General features: G+C 35.1%; 1 protein-coding gene across 12 annotated transcripts in view; it reads right to left on the bottom strand.

The window, feature by feature from the left end:
- The window catches only part of TRDN (triadin), a 233,259-nt gene that overhangs the window by 177,449 nt on the left and 37,613 nt on the right, over positions 1-18,197 (bottom strand). For 11 of the 12 annotated variants that reach the window (XM_058420014.1, XM_040058143.1, XM_058420013.1 and 8 more), the window contains exons 2-5: positions 17,638-17,847; positions 11,508-11,555; positions 6,769-6,906; positions 4,630-4,656 (exon numbers count right to left, since the gene is read on the bottom strand). In XM_058420014.1, the coding sequence (XP_058275997.1) occupies positions 4,630-4,656; positions 6,769-6,906; positions 11,508-11,555; positions 17,638-17,842 (418 nt within the window). In that variant the 5' untranslated portion in view covers positions 17,843-17,847. The remainder of the gene's footprint in view (positions 1-4,629; positions 4,657-6,768; positions 6,907-11,507; positions 11,556-17,637; positions 17,848-18,197) is intronic. The other variant, XM_058420018.1, reaches the window with a different exon arrangement.

Raw genomic sequence — 18,197 nt, 5'->3', positions numbered from 1 at the left:
CCCCTGCCTTCTCTAAGCAGGTTGTTCCTTCCTCTCCCGGCTCCCAGGCAAAATTGTTGTACATGTTTATTTGATCACTACACCAAAAGATGTAGTGATCTGAGAACCTTTTGGTTCTGAGAACCTTTTCTTTTGGGAGCACTTTGTTAGCGCAGATCAATATCCAGGTCTGAACAAGGAAATAGATTGTGTTGAATAAATTCTGACCTTGAGGTGGAGAAGGGGTTAATAGGGGTGGATGCCTGGCATCAGGTCTGGGGGAACTGCACCTTGGCCAGAGCTGCTGAGGATGAGCCAGTGTAACTGACCATTCCCATAGAAGCTGAGGTGTCTTTTAAGAACATGATGTGTCTCCAGCTTATTAATAACCAGCCTAATACTCTGGCAATGATACTCTCATTTGAACTGAAGACAGATGGATAAGGTGCTTTGCCAAAAGGTTTATTTGTCTTTTACAAAATTTCATGTGACCTTTAAAAGAAATTTCTAGTCTGTGTTGGCTTTTTTCTTGCAATCTATAATCTTTTAAATTACATTTTCCTAAGAAAAAAGTCAAACCCCCATTTTGCTGTCTCATATATAGGCTAACTCATGGAAAATTAGAGATCCATCTCTACCTGAAGGAAATGATTTTGCTTGTTGGTAAGAACAATCCTATGCCAATAATAAAAATTTTTGATAATACAGAGATGGATAACTGTAATGATGGTGTTTTATTTCTTTCTCTTCTTTTAATTGAATAGTATTTATTGAAATTAAAATTATTTTCAGTTTAATAAAGATCTTTTTTGACATGGTTGTCAATGTTGAAGTGCTTGCTCTTCTTTGCTATCTACAGATCTTTTTTCCCAATTTTGTATTTTCTCAGCTCTTTTCCAAACTCACAAGTGAGGCCAGTAGTGTCTACAAAAAAAAAAAAAAACAAAGCAACAAACACGCAAAAAGCCCCACTTTCTTTTTTATAGCAAAAATTTCTAGCAAAAACATACAGGCATACAGCTGTCAAATAATAGACTGTGTCTCTAAAGGTGAAACTAACCCTGAAAAAATGAAAAATATTATCAGTATTAACTATTATGAAAAAAAAATGAAACTAAAACAAATTAAGCCTGAAAAAAAAGAATTAAATTTCTCTGTCTTTTGTGAAAATGCCCTATAGTTTTTGTATGTTGAGAATATGCGTTGTTAAAGACTCCAAAGTTCTGTCCAGAATAATCTTTTACTACGTCCACTGAAGAATACTGCTTTGCCAGACAATATTAAATGTTCATTCTTTTCCAATTATTGAAGATAAATATTAGTGATAAGACTTGGACTGGCAAAAATAATTGCAATAAAAGAAAGCTGCTTGAGAGATATTTTCATATCTTCTAAAGGATTCTGAAACTGATAATAATCCCATTGCCTGTGGAAGTCCATTGTCATTACTTGTACTTCTATTATCTTTGCTCTAAATTAACATCTCTAGGAAAGTGATCTTTGCTTTCTTTGGGATATTTATTATGATAAGATTTTTCTTCTTTCATGGCTAGACAATGTCCTTGCCGCTCCCCTTGAATTTTTTTTTCAATATGCAATTGTATTTTGACACCAGCAATCTTATTTTTTCAGTTACTGTATCACATTATAAAGTAACTTTTGTGCAAACATTTTAGCATTCATAAAAGCTGCTAGTCAACAAAGCAAAAGAGTGAAGGATGGTCCATCCACTAAAAATGGAGATTTTTCAAAAATTCTCATTCTATTCACTAATACCACAATAACCGTGAGTTAGATTCAATACACAGAAACCATAGTGCACATTTCCAGAGTGAAATTTAAGAGAAGTTTTCTGTAAAAATGTGAAAAATATCAATCTGTTCATATTCTGGAGACAATAGCAGTGTACTGCACAATCTCACTAGGTGGTTCTGGGTTTGGTTTTTTTGTTTGTTTTGGTTTTGTTTTTTTGTCTTTTTTTTTTTGTTTTTTCTTGTTTAAAATGTTCAAATGCCAATGTCACGTGAAGAAGGATCCTCCATAAAGCTATAGACAAAATTTCTGCTGAGAGTGGGAGGGATATGGTTGTGGAAATGGTTCTTTAAATGTAGGCAGCGAAAACTCCATAACCAAAAAATTAGTTTTAATTTCATGGATCAAATTAATATTTTGATACCCAAAAATCTCCATATCTATTTGCATGGATGGTCCTCTTTTGGGTCCAGCCCTAACAGCAGCAACATGGAAAAAATCAGCAATGCAGTGTTGTGTTTTGTTCTGTTTTGTTTTAGAAAACTTCGGGAAGTCTTATTTATGGACCATGTAAATGACAGCCCAAATTTGTTAAGAAAAGCTACTTGGAGAGATCTGCACCTTGTGCTCAGGGGAACAGATTGTGACGTTTGTGAGAGTGCTACCTGCAGGAGCTCACCTGAGCCCTCAGCTCACCTCCCAGAGCTTTGCCTCCTGCGCTCACGAGCTTTAGCGTTGGGAGAGAATTTCACTGTGCCTAAGCAGAAAAGCTGTTCACTAGACTACACCACAGAGCGCTCAGAAGATTTCTGGTTAGCCCTAGACCCCTCTTTGATATTTATACAGTTTTGGGAGAAGTCTGCAGAGACAGGAACAACTCTGAGGGGCTGGGAGGTGCCTGTCACTGAGGAGACATGTGCAGTACTCTGCTCTGGCATCTCCAAGAGACTCATGGCTTCAGGCCACATATGTCGTATTTCTGTAGCCCAATAAAAAAGGTGACAAAATCAAGTATAAACAAGGCCAGATGCTGGCTGCCAGGATGAAATGGAGATCTCCAGTCACCGGGAGATGGTAAGTTATTTGAGGATGTTGCTATGTGAAAGCTTATGACAGTACTCATGACTGAAAGGGGTACTATCTTCAGCAAGCCCAATCTGAGAAAGCGTTTTGCAGGGCAACGAGAATGTTTATACTCTAAAAGACAGAGGGAAAATCTTGACCACACATCCAGGAAGTGAAAAAGCTCACTCAAAATTTGTTTTACTATTCAGGCAGGTGAAACATATTTGAATTTGGGTCTTTTCACCTCTGTGTGGCTGTGTTATCTTGCAAAATACCAGATCTGGAGAAATCACTAGCTCCTTGTCTGTTTCCTTTTTACCACCGATAGAAGTCCCTCTCAGGATTCATGTCCAGAGCCAGGCTTTGAGCTTTGAATAGTGAGGAAAACATTCCTAGCTGACAGTTAGATATCCAACTCCTTGGACAGAACAATTTTAGGTCCAAATAACCGTATCATCACTTCTAATTGCTTATAATTTAAACAGGCTTCAGCTTGTTTAGATGACTTCTCTGAATTCTGTTTCTACAGCTTTGTGTCCTAATGCAGTGGGTAAGGCCTGTGTCACTAATTTCCAGAGAAGAAGGGATTGCAATGCTGAGTGTGGTGTTGTCCATAGTGTTTTTGTAGATTTTGTCTTCCTAGCGATGAAGTAGCAGCATTTTCAACCTGGCCCCTACACCGGCCTGTGGTGAGAAGACCCATTCCACCCATGTGCATCCTTGCCAACAATGTGCTACAGCTTCAGACTCTGTGCACCTTCTGTAAAATTAAAAATGCCCTTGTCTCTATGGGAAAAGAGACAGAGTGATGCTGAAGTTCTTACATATGAAGTAAAGAGATGGAACCTTTTCCTACACTGTCTGTATGTTTTCTTAACATGAGGAGTCATCAATAGAAAATAGCTGGTCCCGGTCTTCAAGCCTATTAATTCCTTGGATTGCAAAGTGAGACTGAAAAAATTTTACATTAAACAGAAGCCTAATCCCATTCCAATTGACTTCAGAGAAAACTGGATTGTAATTTCAGAAGCAACTGGGGTGATAGATTCTTCAATACGGGCATTTACCTCTTGAGAATTTGATGGATACCAAATTCAGTTCACGTAGGGTTACTCATCCTACTATTCTCAAGCTTTGCACAATATGGAGAAAAAACACATCCTAGTTTTGAAAACTTTACATTCTATCATCAGTAATTCCAACCTTCTAATACATTTGCATTTTGATTTAATAGAAGTTGAATATAAGTTTAATGTTTCAGTAAAACAATTTCAATATCCATAAAGATTATAATATAAATACTATTTCCTTCACTTGTCTACTTTAAAAATTCAATGATAACTAAGTAATTTTTTCAGAAGATTAGGACAAAGCTCTTTCTTTAGGGGCCTGTGTTGGCTTCAGGTAAAATGCTTGACAGTACCTCATCATTATTCCTCACTAAATATACTTTCCATATTATTATTCCTGAACTTTATTTCTATCCAGACATAGATATAACTCCTTGGCATTACCAGGAGTCCCACAAGCATGACAAGGATATAAATAATATTTCTGTAATTCTATTTTTAGATGACATTTTTTCAGATTTTTTCAGTAATAATGAAATAGTAAGGAATTCTCACAAACCAACAAACAGCTCAGTAAATATTGTTATTTGTGTTTTACATTTCATGAGTTTGTTAGAGCACAACTGAAAAAGTTAGTAGAGTGTCATGTAACTATTGACAGAATTTATATCACAAATGTGCAGTTATTCTCATTCTATTAATGAATAGAATTCTTAAAATGATTACAAAATATTTTCCCTCTATTATTAAACGTCTGACCAACCTTTTTTCACAGAAGGTTCCACTTCACCTAGACCAAGAGAAAAACCAGATATCAGAGAAAAGATTAAAACAAAACAAAACAAAACAAAAAACAAAACCAAACTAAAATACATCAAAACAAAACCAAAAGAAAACAAATAAACAAAGCCCCAAACAAGCAAAAACTCCACCCAAAAGAGATAAACAAGCAAACAAAAAAACACAGCAAAAAGCCCCACTACATTTTATTCACGTTGTCTCATTTTATTTCAAAAAATAATTTCTCTTTTTTATATGCTAAATGACAAGCATCTATTCTGAGACTTTGGATTTTTAACAAAAAAAATCTATCTTGCCATAGAATTTTGGGTAGATAAGTTCAAGGTGCAGTAGTGACTAAATAGTATCTAAGTAGTAACTAAGGAAATATCGACATCTTTATTTGTGCTTCTGAATATTAACTTGTGACTACAATTAAAAATTTTCTTTATGCGTTTCCACATTTTAAGGAAAAGCTCCCTCATTTTTTTTAAATTCCAAATAAAATATGTATGAAATTTAGCAAGACTGTAAATCTAGCAAGGTTTTCAGTGAAACCCAAGGGAAAGATAATTTATTTCAGCGTAACTTTTTATTGCTGCAATATTTTATTGCACTTCAAGGTAGGATGCAGAATTTGAAGGAGTGATCCTGAATGACTGGCTAGTGTGCAGCCTCAGCTGCACTGACTACAGTACAGAGTGTGCAGGATGCTCAACACACTTAATTTTATGATATAGTGCAGTAAGATGCCTTACTGCCTATTCACACTCCTAGCTGATGATGAAATTTCACTTGAGAAAAACACTACCAGAGCTATGGTTTCCAAATCAAGTGAACATCAGATCTTGAATTTTTTTCTGTCAGGTATTTTATGACTTTTCCTACTGCCATTAACACCAAGACATTCGAGTGTTTGAAAGTTTGTTCGTGCTTTGGGAGCTGTGAAATGCTAAAAATGCGCACTCATCAAATTTTACCAAGCTGTCCATTTTTCATCTTTTCTGTTTGTCAGTCTTAGGAGAGACTGGCTTTCTGCTAGCTGTAAATCATATCTCATAATAAGATACCCAATTCACAGACGCATATGTAGCAGCTTATCCATTACATATACATATCCATTCATATACAGTGCTAATATAAAAAAGCTCATGCACATATTTAAAATGTAAACACTTGGTAATATCTCAGGTTTCTGAGCAAACTGGCAGAAGTCTGTTTCAGTATGTGTCACTTTTTAATTATATTCTGATGTAGCCAAATAGAACATAAAATAAATTACCATGAAATTAAGATGTCACTCCTACACTTACCGCTTGTCAGAATGACCAATATGATGTGACATGATGATCCACTGCTGACTGTGAGCAGCCTCTGCTCACAATGAGGAACTAGGTTTTGGGTTGGTGGTTTTTTTTTTTTTTTTTTTTTTTTTTTTTTTTTTTTTTTTTTTGTTGGTTGGTTTTTGGTTGGTTGGTTGGTTGGTTGGGTTTTTTTCTTTTTATTAACAGAAGGAGAGTTATGTCCAAAATCAAAATATTAGTAATTTACTTTCATTTATCTAATTATATCAGAAGAAGCATGGTACCTTAATGGCAGAACTATAACTTCTAGTAAACTGAATTATTTGCAATATACCATCCAAAATGTCATGTTTTTTTCATTTCAATATATTGCCCCTTCATCCATATGTCAAATTAAAAAAAAAAGAAAAAGAAAGTTCTAAATTTCTTGATGTATCTTGTATATTTTCCCAGGTTCTTTATATTCTCGCTGATTAAAAGAAAATAGTTATTCCCGTTCTCTGAAGCAATATCCTGATGCATATTTTGGTTGTGGCTTTGAAGTCATATATAAATTAGTGCCCTTTTATTCAAAATATGCTAATGGTAAATATGTAATTCTGACAGCTTTTCTGTGATAGTACTTTAAACATGAGATGAAAGCTAATAAAGAGACAAATTTACTGATTGAAATAGCCAGTGGATGCTTTATTAGCAACAATGTTCACTTTTCCTTTTGTTTGACCTTCTTGTCTGTGAGGTTAAAAGCTGAGTAAGCCATTTTAATGCGCGCAAAACAGCAATTAGAGCGGTTACAGAAGTCTTTGCATTACAAATACCTTCATCACTGTCATCATCATCACTCCATACGATGTCAGACAGTAAAGAAAAAAAGCCATAAATCCAATCAGAAGACTCTTCCAGTGTCTCATGAATGATTCTCAGTGGTTCTGTGCTGAGCTTGTGAACAGATCTTCCTGAGTGCAGAGTTTAAAACAAAATCAATTTGAAAAAAGAACCCAAACAAAACAACTCCTTCAGTAATTAAAGTTAATCTTCATTTTATACGGGACTAATTATACTATCTCTTTGAGCAAAAACAAGGATTGTGAATGTTAATTTTTATTATTCAAGCACTTGAGGACAGCTCTCCTTCCTGTGAAAGACTGGTATAAACTGTATTTTACTGCACTTGTTGTTCACAGAGTGATTTGGGACCCAGGGTATAATTTGGTCTGACGTTGTACTCCAAGTTCTGGCTCTCCTTCTGCTGCTTGGTTGGGCAAAATATAAGTATGGATTTCATTCTAATATTCTTCATTTTAGATGATATCTTCATTTCAGCCCAGTTTTTAATCTGACTCAGATCCCCTGCCTCTTGGTGCCCATCAGGGATTCAGTCCCAATCACGTCATATCTCCCTGTTGAGCTCCTTCCTTCACTTCTGGCTGAAGAAATTGCTGAGCCTCAGATTAACTACACAGACAGGTCACATCATTGTCAAGGACCACACATATGGGATGCGAAGAAGAAAGCTGTGCATACTGGGCCTAAATTAACCTGAGTTCGGAATAAACAGGGATGCAAATCCAGATAGTGGCACAAAGATAGCTGCTTTCAAACAGATACTCCGGTGATTCTGGTTCTTCTCTCACAACTTACCTAGAATTTCTTTCACATACACTTGTGCACACGTGCATACTTTACTTGTTCTGGTCTTACTGCCCCTGTAGGCAAGTGAATTGGGAAACAAGGAAGCTGTGCAGTTTTAGGTCCTTCACCTTCCTGGAACTTGTACCCACACCCAGGCAGTGCAGCCATCGGTGGGTAATTCTAGTATTCCCTTCAAGGTTTTTCCAATTGGGATTTCACCAGATTTCTCTATACCTGTTGCACTATTTCAGAGGGACTTTCCAGCCTCTGAAAGACTTTTTCTTCTGATGATTTTGCACAGCAATTTTCTATTTTCTTGAACTTTGTACCAAACATTGCTTAGGAAGAGGGACAACCCTCATTCAGTCTATGTTACTGCCCACTGTACTTGAAACTGAACTTTTGGCCTAGTCTCGTTCCTAGTTTTGATAAAAATATGTACACTGAATTTAACAGTGTCAAGGTGGGAACCACACCTCTGTTTCACCTTGTTTTTCTGTAGGTAAATATTTTAGTAGCAAGCTAAACATAAGTCTCTTCAGAACTACTTCTGATTGCGGTGTTCTGACTCAGAAGCCAAACCTTAGCCTTAATCGGAAGCTGTCTCACATGGACTTGCAGGCTAAAAATCATGCAAGGTGCAGGCTTAAAGGAACTTTTTCAATGACAACAGTATGAACAGTTATTTTCTAAAAGTGTTATAATGAAACTTAAATGTAGTTTTATTTGAAATATAAATGCATCACTAAATAGTTAATTTTATTTCTAATTAATTATTCTGAAACACAAGAGACCAGGCTGACTTTCTATTGGTTTGCACCTTCTTGTTGATAATGCAGACCAAAGAAATATTGTAGTTAATATTTTGTGAATATTATATTTTATAGGTATATGTTAATGAAAAATCAGACACATCTAATAAATTAAAGGTGTGACGTGATGCAATGACATAATTACAAATAAATTAATTTAATGTACTACTGTGCATAGTATTTTATTCAGAAAGATTGAGCAGTAAACCAGCAAGTATTTACTTTGCTTAGCATGACACTTATTTTTTTGCATTGCCTTCATGCATTGAGATGTAGAGATTTAATTTTTTCAAGTGATTTGCCACAAATTGCCTTCTCAGGTTTTAACCAGGAGAATGAATGCCTATATTTAGGCTCTTAAAAAGTAAATTTGTGACCTGACCCCTGATGTAATTTGCACTTCATTCTAATCTAGAGGAGTCAAAGTGCTAAGTGCTAAAAAGTTAAAGTGGACTAATAGAATGGACATGTCCAGAGGTGTCTTAGCATAATCAAGATTTTGATTCACAAGCAGGGATGGTTTAACTTTGGACAGCTGCCTTGATTTTCCATGTGGCTATCCACCCTCCTTTTACCCACTGGTTGCTTAGGGAGGGCTCAGTTGCTTTTACAGCCACAGGTTTTCACAGCCGCAGGGACTACAGCTGTAAACTAAACAAGAAATGGTATCAATTTATTTTAATATACTGGTCTATCAACTAGAACTTCAATAACTGCTTCTGCTTCACAGGTAGCAGAGCTGTCCCCCCTGGGCAGGCAAGGGAAATGTTCAGAGAAGTGCAAGATCAAGAGCAGAGGAAATTATTCCAACCACCCCAAGGCAAGCCATCTTTGCTGATGAATCAGTCTTCAACATCATATCCTGGTCTTTAATTCATAACATCTCCATGCCACACTATGAAAAGGGATTAGAAATTATAAGTGTCCAGAAGGAAAATTGCATGTCCAGTCATGCCTATGCTAACAGGCCCAAGTTGCAAATCTTTTTTAACATACAAAGTTTAGAAAAATCAGTTCGGAGCTGTGTAGAGGACACTTTATTCATATTTGCAAAATGAAATTTTGCATTCAAACAGATACTATGAGCACACTTGAGGTCTGATGCAAGTGGCACAGACCTGGAAAATTATGTCCCCATGCACAGATCTTTTGTTTAACTTGTGTTGTATTTCCAGCATTTTTTTAACAGTAGTGCTAATAATACTTACAGTGCTACAGTTTTGAACAATTAATTTCTTAATTTCTGAAGTCTCCCTGGTTCTTAATTCCAAATGATTTTAAAATCAAAATTTTAACTTTAATCACAATTAATAACTCACACTTAACAAAGCTTCTTGAAACAAGGCAATGAGAAAAGTTCTCAAGTCCTGCAATTGGCATTAGGTATGTTCTTGGTAACAAGAAGAGAGAAGGTAATTTTCATGAAGTGCCAAAGTATTTTTGAACAGAAAACCCCTTTTTTAAAAAATCAGGACTGATATTGGGTACTTTAAAAGTGATTAAAGTGATTTTTGGCTACAAGAATTGAGTAATCACATGGTATGATTTGTTGTAGACTGTAGAGCAAATTATGTTTAATAGTCTGTGTCATTCCTTTCCTTGAAGTGCACAACAAGAACTGACTAACTGATTATCTGTGCAAATAATTTCAGTCATTATTTGAGTCTTAGTAACTCTGCCAGAAAAGTTGTTTCCTATAAATCTTTTTTTGCTTGTCAAATGATTAAATGTATACTTCGAGTTCAACTTATGTTAAGATGGCTGGGGTTTTTTTAATGAATTGCAGCAAATTAATTAAGAATTGTTGGATTTTCATCAATTACAGATTCTGACTCCAGTGAATTGAATGCAATTAAGTTACAAATGATGGCAATTATCTGGTATGAAGATTGATCTATGAGATATAAACTACTTCATTGACACTGACAAGGTACAGCTGATGAAGACAGAGAATTTCTGTTGTGTTTGATAAAATACAAAAGCCCAACATGAGCTTGAAGTAACAAAACATACCCTATTTTTAGTAAAATCTTCAGTTATAAATATAGAGACCTACATTTTAATTTGAAAATTTATATATTTGTAAGTTTCTTTCTTTCTATTCTGTGATCTTTTGAAAAGTAGCATCTAAGATACTGAACTCAATATACGCATAGTCTCCTATTATTAACATTCTTATTATTAACATTCCAGTTTATCAGCATAACTGTCCTTAGGTCTTATGTTTCTGTTTCATAGATTTTTATTAAACTTATAGCTCTATGCCATAAATAGGTAAAACTCTGGTTGGTACCACTGAATTATTTGTATAAATATACTAATTGAATTTTAAATTATATTACATATAAAACCTGTCAAAGTGCAGAAACAGCTTTCTCAGTAATTTCTGTTTTATAAGTACCTATATTGTAAATATTAAGACTACAATCTGTAGCTATGTCCTTCTAATATCAACCTTAGATAATTATATTGAGGTCAAGTGCATAGAGGAAATCTCAACTGAAAGTGAACAAAGAATCAGTTATAACTAGAATTTACTTTCCAAAATTTAGAAATAAATTCACAAACTCTCACAAAGCAACTGAGGAATTTCAAGTCCATTCAAGTCCTACATGTCGCTAGGAGTCTATGTTTAGGACAGACTTTAAGTGTAGTTTGTACGACTTGACTTGATATCAGCTTGAAGGTTTTGCTTTGATAGTTCAGATCTTCATTAGGTGGTGTTTTCTGAGGCATATTTTAACTAAAATAATTTGAAGCTTTATTTTTTTCTCATTCTATATGTTCAGTTCTCCGACTAAGAATACGAGGTAGTCAGATTAAAAAGCTGTTAGATAATTGTACAACAGCATTTTTAAAGGGCATTTAAAGTGTAAAATTAGTTCCTCAGCTTGCCACCATTTCCTGGGACTCTCCTGGCTGGGGGCATCTCTTAGCTGTCAGATCTATTTCAAGCATGACCTGAAAATGAAGATTAGGCTGTTGCAAGCCCCAGCCAGGCAGAGTTGCGGTTAGGTGAGAAGCAGTGCTGCCGTGTCCTGGCCTCTGCTCGTGCCCATGCTTTGTTATCATCCACACACATGTTCAGAACACTGCAGGCAGAAGGTCTTTACCAGGTGGGAAACAAGGATCATCACAATGTTGTGAATAGGTGGCTATACCTGATGGCAACAGGATGAACCCCAGAAAGGTCAACAAAAAATGAAGAAACACCATTAGCAATAATGAATGTTCTCATCTGTCTCGTGGCTAAAGGAAGCACTTAAGGAGTGAAGTGAGGAGCTGTTTAATTTCTGTGGGGCTGCTGTTATGTGGCAGAAATTTGAGTTCATTAAAAAGAGAAACAATACGCTGTAGGTGTGAGATAATACAGTGTGAATCACAGGAAGGTAAAAACGTGGTGAAAAAAGCAAGTATTTTCACAAGTTGCAAACAAATTCTATTGCTATTACATGTAGGTGATTCTAGCTGAGCTATTTCATTTTCTTCAAAAGCAAGTAACCAAAGGATTACATCACTGCAATTGTTACTGAAATGAATTACTGGTTTGATTTATTTGTTTAAAATTAGAAATTTCACAGATACCATTATGCACTGGAAATTTGCTTTCTGTTTTGTGTCCCATGAAGCATATTTAAGCATGAATTCTCCTCTTAGATCCTTCCCTATACATTGAAAAATTTTCTGGAATTCCATACTTTCAACTACATAACATCCAAAATTTGATCAAAATTTATTATCTTTTATGCGCTGGACCTTTTGGGATGAAAATAGCACTTGCAATACTGCAATACTTCATAGACTGCCACTCTTCATTATAAACTCACTTTCTAGGGGTTTACAGCTCAGCTATGAAATCTGCTGCAGACTGAAACATGAGAAACCAGATGTCATCTGAGCAGCCCCTCTTTAAACTGGAACTAGGCTTAAAACCCTTTAAAGGATTTTATCATGGAAGAGAGAAAAAAATGTTTTGTAGACTTCAGGTACATTAATTGAAGTCTCATATAATTCAATTAAGAACTTCATTAAGATCTTTGAAACAGATAAACTGTTCAATCATGCTTTGAATTGACATTTATAAATACATTAAAAAATGTATTGCAGAAGACTATAGCACTATTATGATAAATTTCAGAGTAGGAGGTTTGTCTAGTGCTTTACAAGTTTGAAAAAGAGAAAAAAATATTTATTCCATTAAGTTTGCTGGTGGTTTAAACTAATCCAGAAGTTCATTCTTTTTCCTGACTAATGCAAATGTATTTTCAGTATTAACACTGGTGGATATAGTCATAAAATAGAAGAGCAAAAATACATGCACTCTTGTTTTTGCAGCTCTTAAAACTTTCTGGTGAGCATCAGCCCAACAAGGTGACTACAATGAAATGATATTTCAGGGGACAAATGTATGTGTATATTCCTTATAATTATTATATACTCCCCAAGACCAGACAACATCTATCTGTGACTGCAAGACAGCAATAAAAATGACCACAAGTTCAGGCAGGGAAATGGTGGCTTCAGACTGTGTTATTCAGAAGCTGCTATGGGAAGCCCCACAACATTTGGCCAAACGTTTTACATTAATTTAAAAAAATTTAAAAATATGATTAAAGAAAGCATCTGACTGGATGGGAGCTGCATGCTCTGTTAACTCCCCATACCTAAAGCCATTGCCTCCACAAAGATCTGCCTTTGCTACAGGTCTCTAAAAAGCCTTTTTATGTGAACAAAACAAATTAGCCCCAACAAAGAGAGTACTCATGTTGCTTTTTTCCTTATGAAAGTAATATAGCAAGTTCATTCTGCTAAGTATGTCTGTGTGTGCTTTCTATATTTTCACCTACATTATTTTGTAGGTAATTTTGGGTTTCATAGATTTGGTGAGGTTTCATTTGGTTTGATTTAGTCTGGCCTTCAGGTGACTGGCTAAATCATGGTCAATTTACTCTGAATACTGAACACCCTGGATCTGAAATTAGGGGATGTAATTAGCAGTAATTGGTCACAGAGATGGCAGGGAATTTTGAATGCTTTATTAGTCCATTAGCAAATATGGATTCCTGAGCAATCAGTCTTAAGGACTAAAATAATCTTAAATTGTTGAGTTGCATTTACCAATTAAAATGTATAATCCAGTTATGTGTACAAGTAATGCATGAAATACATTCATGAATTATAAAGCCAGTTAAAAGGTGTATTTTCTAACACAAAGGATGGAAGTAATGAACAGTTGCAAAGCACACATAAAACCAAAATTAATTTTTTTCTTCATTTCTGAGAATATTGAAAATATGAGATCCTTTAATGTGGTATACAATTTATTCCACATTCATACACCGTGTGTACTGCATAAGATTTGTAGTTTCTTCTCTCAAGCTTTTGTAATGCATGTCACCTTCATACCACGTTAAAAATATTTCAGTCATGTTCATAGTTGTACAATACAGCATGCTAGGAATGCAAGCTTTCATTTGATACCTCAAAGGAATGAGCATAATACACTAAAGCACAACACTGTAAAATTTAATTTCCTTCTTCTGGGTAGATAGAACAAGGGTGAAACTTTCAGTACAGATCTAATTCTTGGCTCATACTTTCCTTGAAATCCACTGCTAAAGCTAAAGATGATTTGCAGATTCCATCCCTGTCCTAACTCCTGAGCAAACCGACACATAGCCACCCAGGAAGCAAAGCTTTACACATGCAGTCCCCCTGTAATGGCATATTTTATATCATAACCAGCACCTCCTGAACAATGCAGAGTGCTATAGAATTTACAGCCATCATGTTCTGGATGTGTAAAATTATGCAAAACTGTGTCTTAAATCTTTCTCTGTGTGGTGCTTGAATTCATGTAATCTGACTTCACTTACCTAAACCTTCAGTGTTAACCTCCCTCAGTCTCCCTCAGTTCTATAAGCTACTTTACATTTCTAAAATGTATGCTGAATAAAAAAGGTCAGCAAAAAAGTAATTTATCCAAATTCAGGATGAACCTAAACATCTCTTTTTCTTATCATTCATGGACAAATTTCATCTTATATAAATTGTCGAAATTTCACAAACTTGATAGTTTACTTCTAAAAGACTGTGAAACCATAGCAATCAAGAAGAAAAACTTAAGGGTTGGCACTCTAATCACAGAGGGTGGTATGAATTGAAGTTCATACTGATAAATTAAAATAATATATAAGAGCTAAAATACATATACTGATAATTTATGTCTTTTGGAATTATTTGCCTGTCTGATAATGAGTGTAAAATTGTTAATTATTGAAGGAAAAGAATGTTCGGTTTCAAGTTTAAAGTACTTCCTACTCAGCTCACATGTAGTGTTTCTCCGGAGCTCCATGATTCTCTGTGTGCTCTGGGCAACTCATGATCTAGGGCATTGCACTTCCTGTATTTCCAGACATTAGCAGCTCTGTAGTGTAATCAGGGGCTAAAAATCCATGTCTGTTCCTCAGCCACACAGTTCCCTGACTGCTTTACCAGGTCAGCCTGCTCCTGCTTTCTGCTGCACTCACTCCTGTGTGGTGCAATCACTGCTACAGCTCTGCCATGGAGATGCTAATTTCTGGCACAGAAACATAGTGAAAGTCCCTGCGGGAGCCTATAGATAGGAATCCTCTGCCAGCTTTGTAACTGCCCTTCAAAAATCTTCAGGCTGCTCCTTGGTCATCCTTTTGTCTTCTCTAGGCTGAGTTCAGCTCTCTCAGCATGCCTCATTCATACGCTATGCATACTTTCTGAACTTGAACTTCATGGATCTTCAGGTAGAGAAATGGGAAAGACTGAATGCAATGACTTATGAAAGGCAAGTGTTCTTTGAGGAAAAAAACACTGACTTTTCTGTGTTTTATGGATTTAAAAAGCACACAGTTGAATATAATTTCTTTGGCATCTTTTGTTTGCATTTAAAAACTAGGAAATTAATTTTAATCATGCCAGCAAAACTAAATTTACAGTCCTGAATATAAGTATTCACTCTTTTCACGTAGGTCTGATTTTTCAAAGAACAATATCAAAGACAAAACAATTACTGAGCTTTAGATTTAAGGAGCGACTTAGAAATATGCTCCAAATTCTAATTTCTCTATGAAAAAGAGGCATTACTTCCACTGTAGGTGAACTTTCCAAAAGTGAAAATCATTCTTGTATCAATAATGTAGCTATGCGATTCTATGCAAAATCTTGAGCTATTTCCATGGGATTTTTACAAATCACTGGGTTTAACTCAAAATAATCAGTAAGAAATCAGGAGTGGAAACTTAAAGGTAGTGATAACAGCTATGCAACTTTTTTTTATATATGTAAATATAGAAAGCAGTCTAATAAATACTGGTTTAAAGAAGTACAGCAGTTCCTTCACTTAATGTTTGACCATCAAGAGCTGATTTGAATGCCAGTTTAATTAATCACTTAGGAATAAAGATATTACTGGGAAGGAAAAGAAACAAACTCATGAACTTAAACCTAAAGTATCAACTCTCAGAGACCTTCACAAAATAAAAACTCACCCTGCAGATTAAATTTTAAATTATTTTGTTTCTACATCCTGGTCTGAAAATGGTGGTTTCCATCAACACTTGTGAGATTTAAAGTCATTTAACCAATACAATGTGAACAGAATTCCATCTACTCAGAAAGTTTACTTCAGACTCTGGTACAAATACAGATTCTTAGTGCTTAGCATTGCCCTGACTTGTTTATTGACCATGTGTGACCTGACAGCCAGTTCAGAAATTTCTGAGTTTTAAAGTTTAATCTGAGTTATGTCCTGGTTCTTGACTGTTCATTGAGAACATATTAAGAACTTGATTAATTGGTTGATTGATTGATTGACTGATTGACTGATTACTGTTTAATGTGGAAAAAATAAAGCCAAATATGATAGTTTCTCTTCCTTGGTTTGTCTCTCTGTTCCAGTGTTTGGAGTCCAAACTAAAATCTGATGCTTATTTTGGAAGGATCTCTCAAAAATAACTGTGTTTTCCTAGTACTCCAGAGATGTCCTTCTGAAAACAAAGACATATGAGAAAAAAAATTAAGAAAGTTTTGTGGTACATTTTCTCCACATTTCAAGGTCTGTGACTTTTATTGATCCAGGATTTGTTGGTTTCTTTCAAGATCTATATGTGTTTCACAAGCTTTCTAAATAAATCTTGAAGTCAATATTGATATATAGCAGGACAAAAAAAATCTATGAATTTATCAGTAAACTAATAAAGTCCAGGAAATTTGCTCCTAAACATCAACTCAATTTCTTTTGAATTAAAAGGTTAAAGTTCGAATTTCAATTTCTAGTTAATTACTGAGACAGGTGCGGTAACTTTAGGGCTGGAGTTCTCATTTAACAAAGACAAGGACCCTAATTATTTGGTTTTTGCTTCAAATACATGTTTCCCAATGGTCAATGGATATTCATCTCACAAAGGTTTTACTACCAAAGGCTTGTTGAACATTACATACACTCTACAAACATAGGTACTTAATTTATTTTCCATTATATATCATTGCCACATAAAAGGCATAAATATTCTATTTCTTTCTATTTGCCACTCTTTTTTTCTGTTTCTCAACTAGAATCACAGTCCTTGTACCACCTACTTCATTTTCATCTTTGCCCACGGTAATCAATACGTACTCTAAAGCTTGATCTTGTTCATTTATCTAGCCAAGTCTTAAAACTAGTCTACAGTTATTGCCCTATTGAAGACAAGGGTGTGTCTTAGATAATATTAAGAACCTGGTCCTCTCTGCTTATGGTTTTTGAAGATCAGTTTTAGGATTAGCATGTTTTTCTACATTTTTCTGACCAATGAACTGTGTAAGCAGATATCAGAATACTCAAGGCAACTATTAAAGACTATATTTCTGAAAATATGAATTAATATTAATTTCATTTTTCTAGAAATAAAATTATATAGAAATTGGAAAACAGAAGTCTGACCTTACATGTTTATATATATTTTATGTTATTGTCAACATTCATTTTCCAGGATGAGGATGGGCTGTAAAATGGAGAGAGATAAATTATAAAGGTGTATGAGGTGTGCATTACATTAAACTAATGTCCTCTGACATTTTTCACAATATCTTCTCTCCTGGTAAACTCAGCAGAGACACTGTGCTGTCTCCAAGGAGGTGAGACACAGGCATATTTACATAATAGACAATTCTCAATAAATTTTTAAATTTGAATATACAAGGTGTCAAATAGAATATGCTGAGTTTTACCTGCTAAGGTTTTGTAGTCCACCAAATCAAACATTACAATCGCTACTGCTGACCAGGTAACAATGAGAGCGACAACAAGAAGCCATGCTGCTGGTGAGCTGAACGTTGTCACAAGGTCTTCTGTCACTGATTTCTTGCCCACTTTCATGGATGACGAGGGAACTGATCCGTTCTTACCATCTATTATCGTCGTGGTTGTAGACATTTGTCCTATACAGTCAGACAAAACCAGAGGAAAACAATGTAACATTTGGAGACTTAAAGCCATGAATATGAATGCTGTTTCAAAATTGATTTGTCATAAGAATGTTTAAAATAAATATAAATGTTGTATTACTAAAAAAAGGTTCTTGCACTTACTGGAAGTCACAACCAGCCTTTTTTATTATAATATGACATTTTTTAGTCTGCCACAAATAGCTACAGGCCTAGGAGAGTGATTGATGAAAGCATAAAATATTATTACCCTCCAAAGGATTGTCTTGTTACGGGCTGTAGGCCAGATTCTCAGGTGATGTGATTAAGTGAACTTCCATTGATTTTAATGGAGCTAATGCATC

Source organism: Hirundo rustica, chromosome 3, assembly GCF_015227805.2.
Source record: "Hirundo rustica isolate bHirRus1 chromosome 3, bHirRus1.pri.v3, whole genome shotgun sequence".
In the NCBI taxonomy this organism is placed as follows: Eukaryota; Metazoa; Chordata; class Aves; order Passeriformes; family Hirundinidae; genus Hirundo; species Hirundo rustica.
This window is presented reverse-complemented; position numbering and strand designations above follow the sequence as displayed.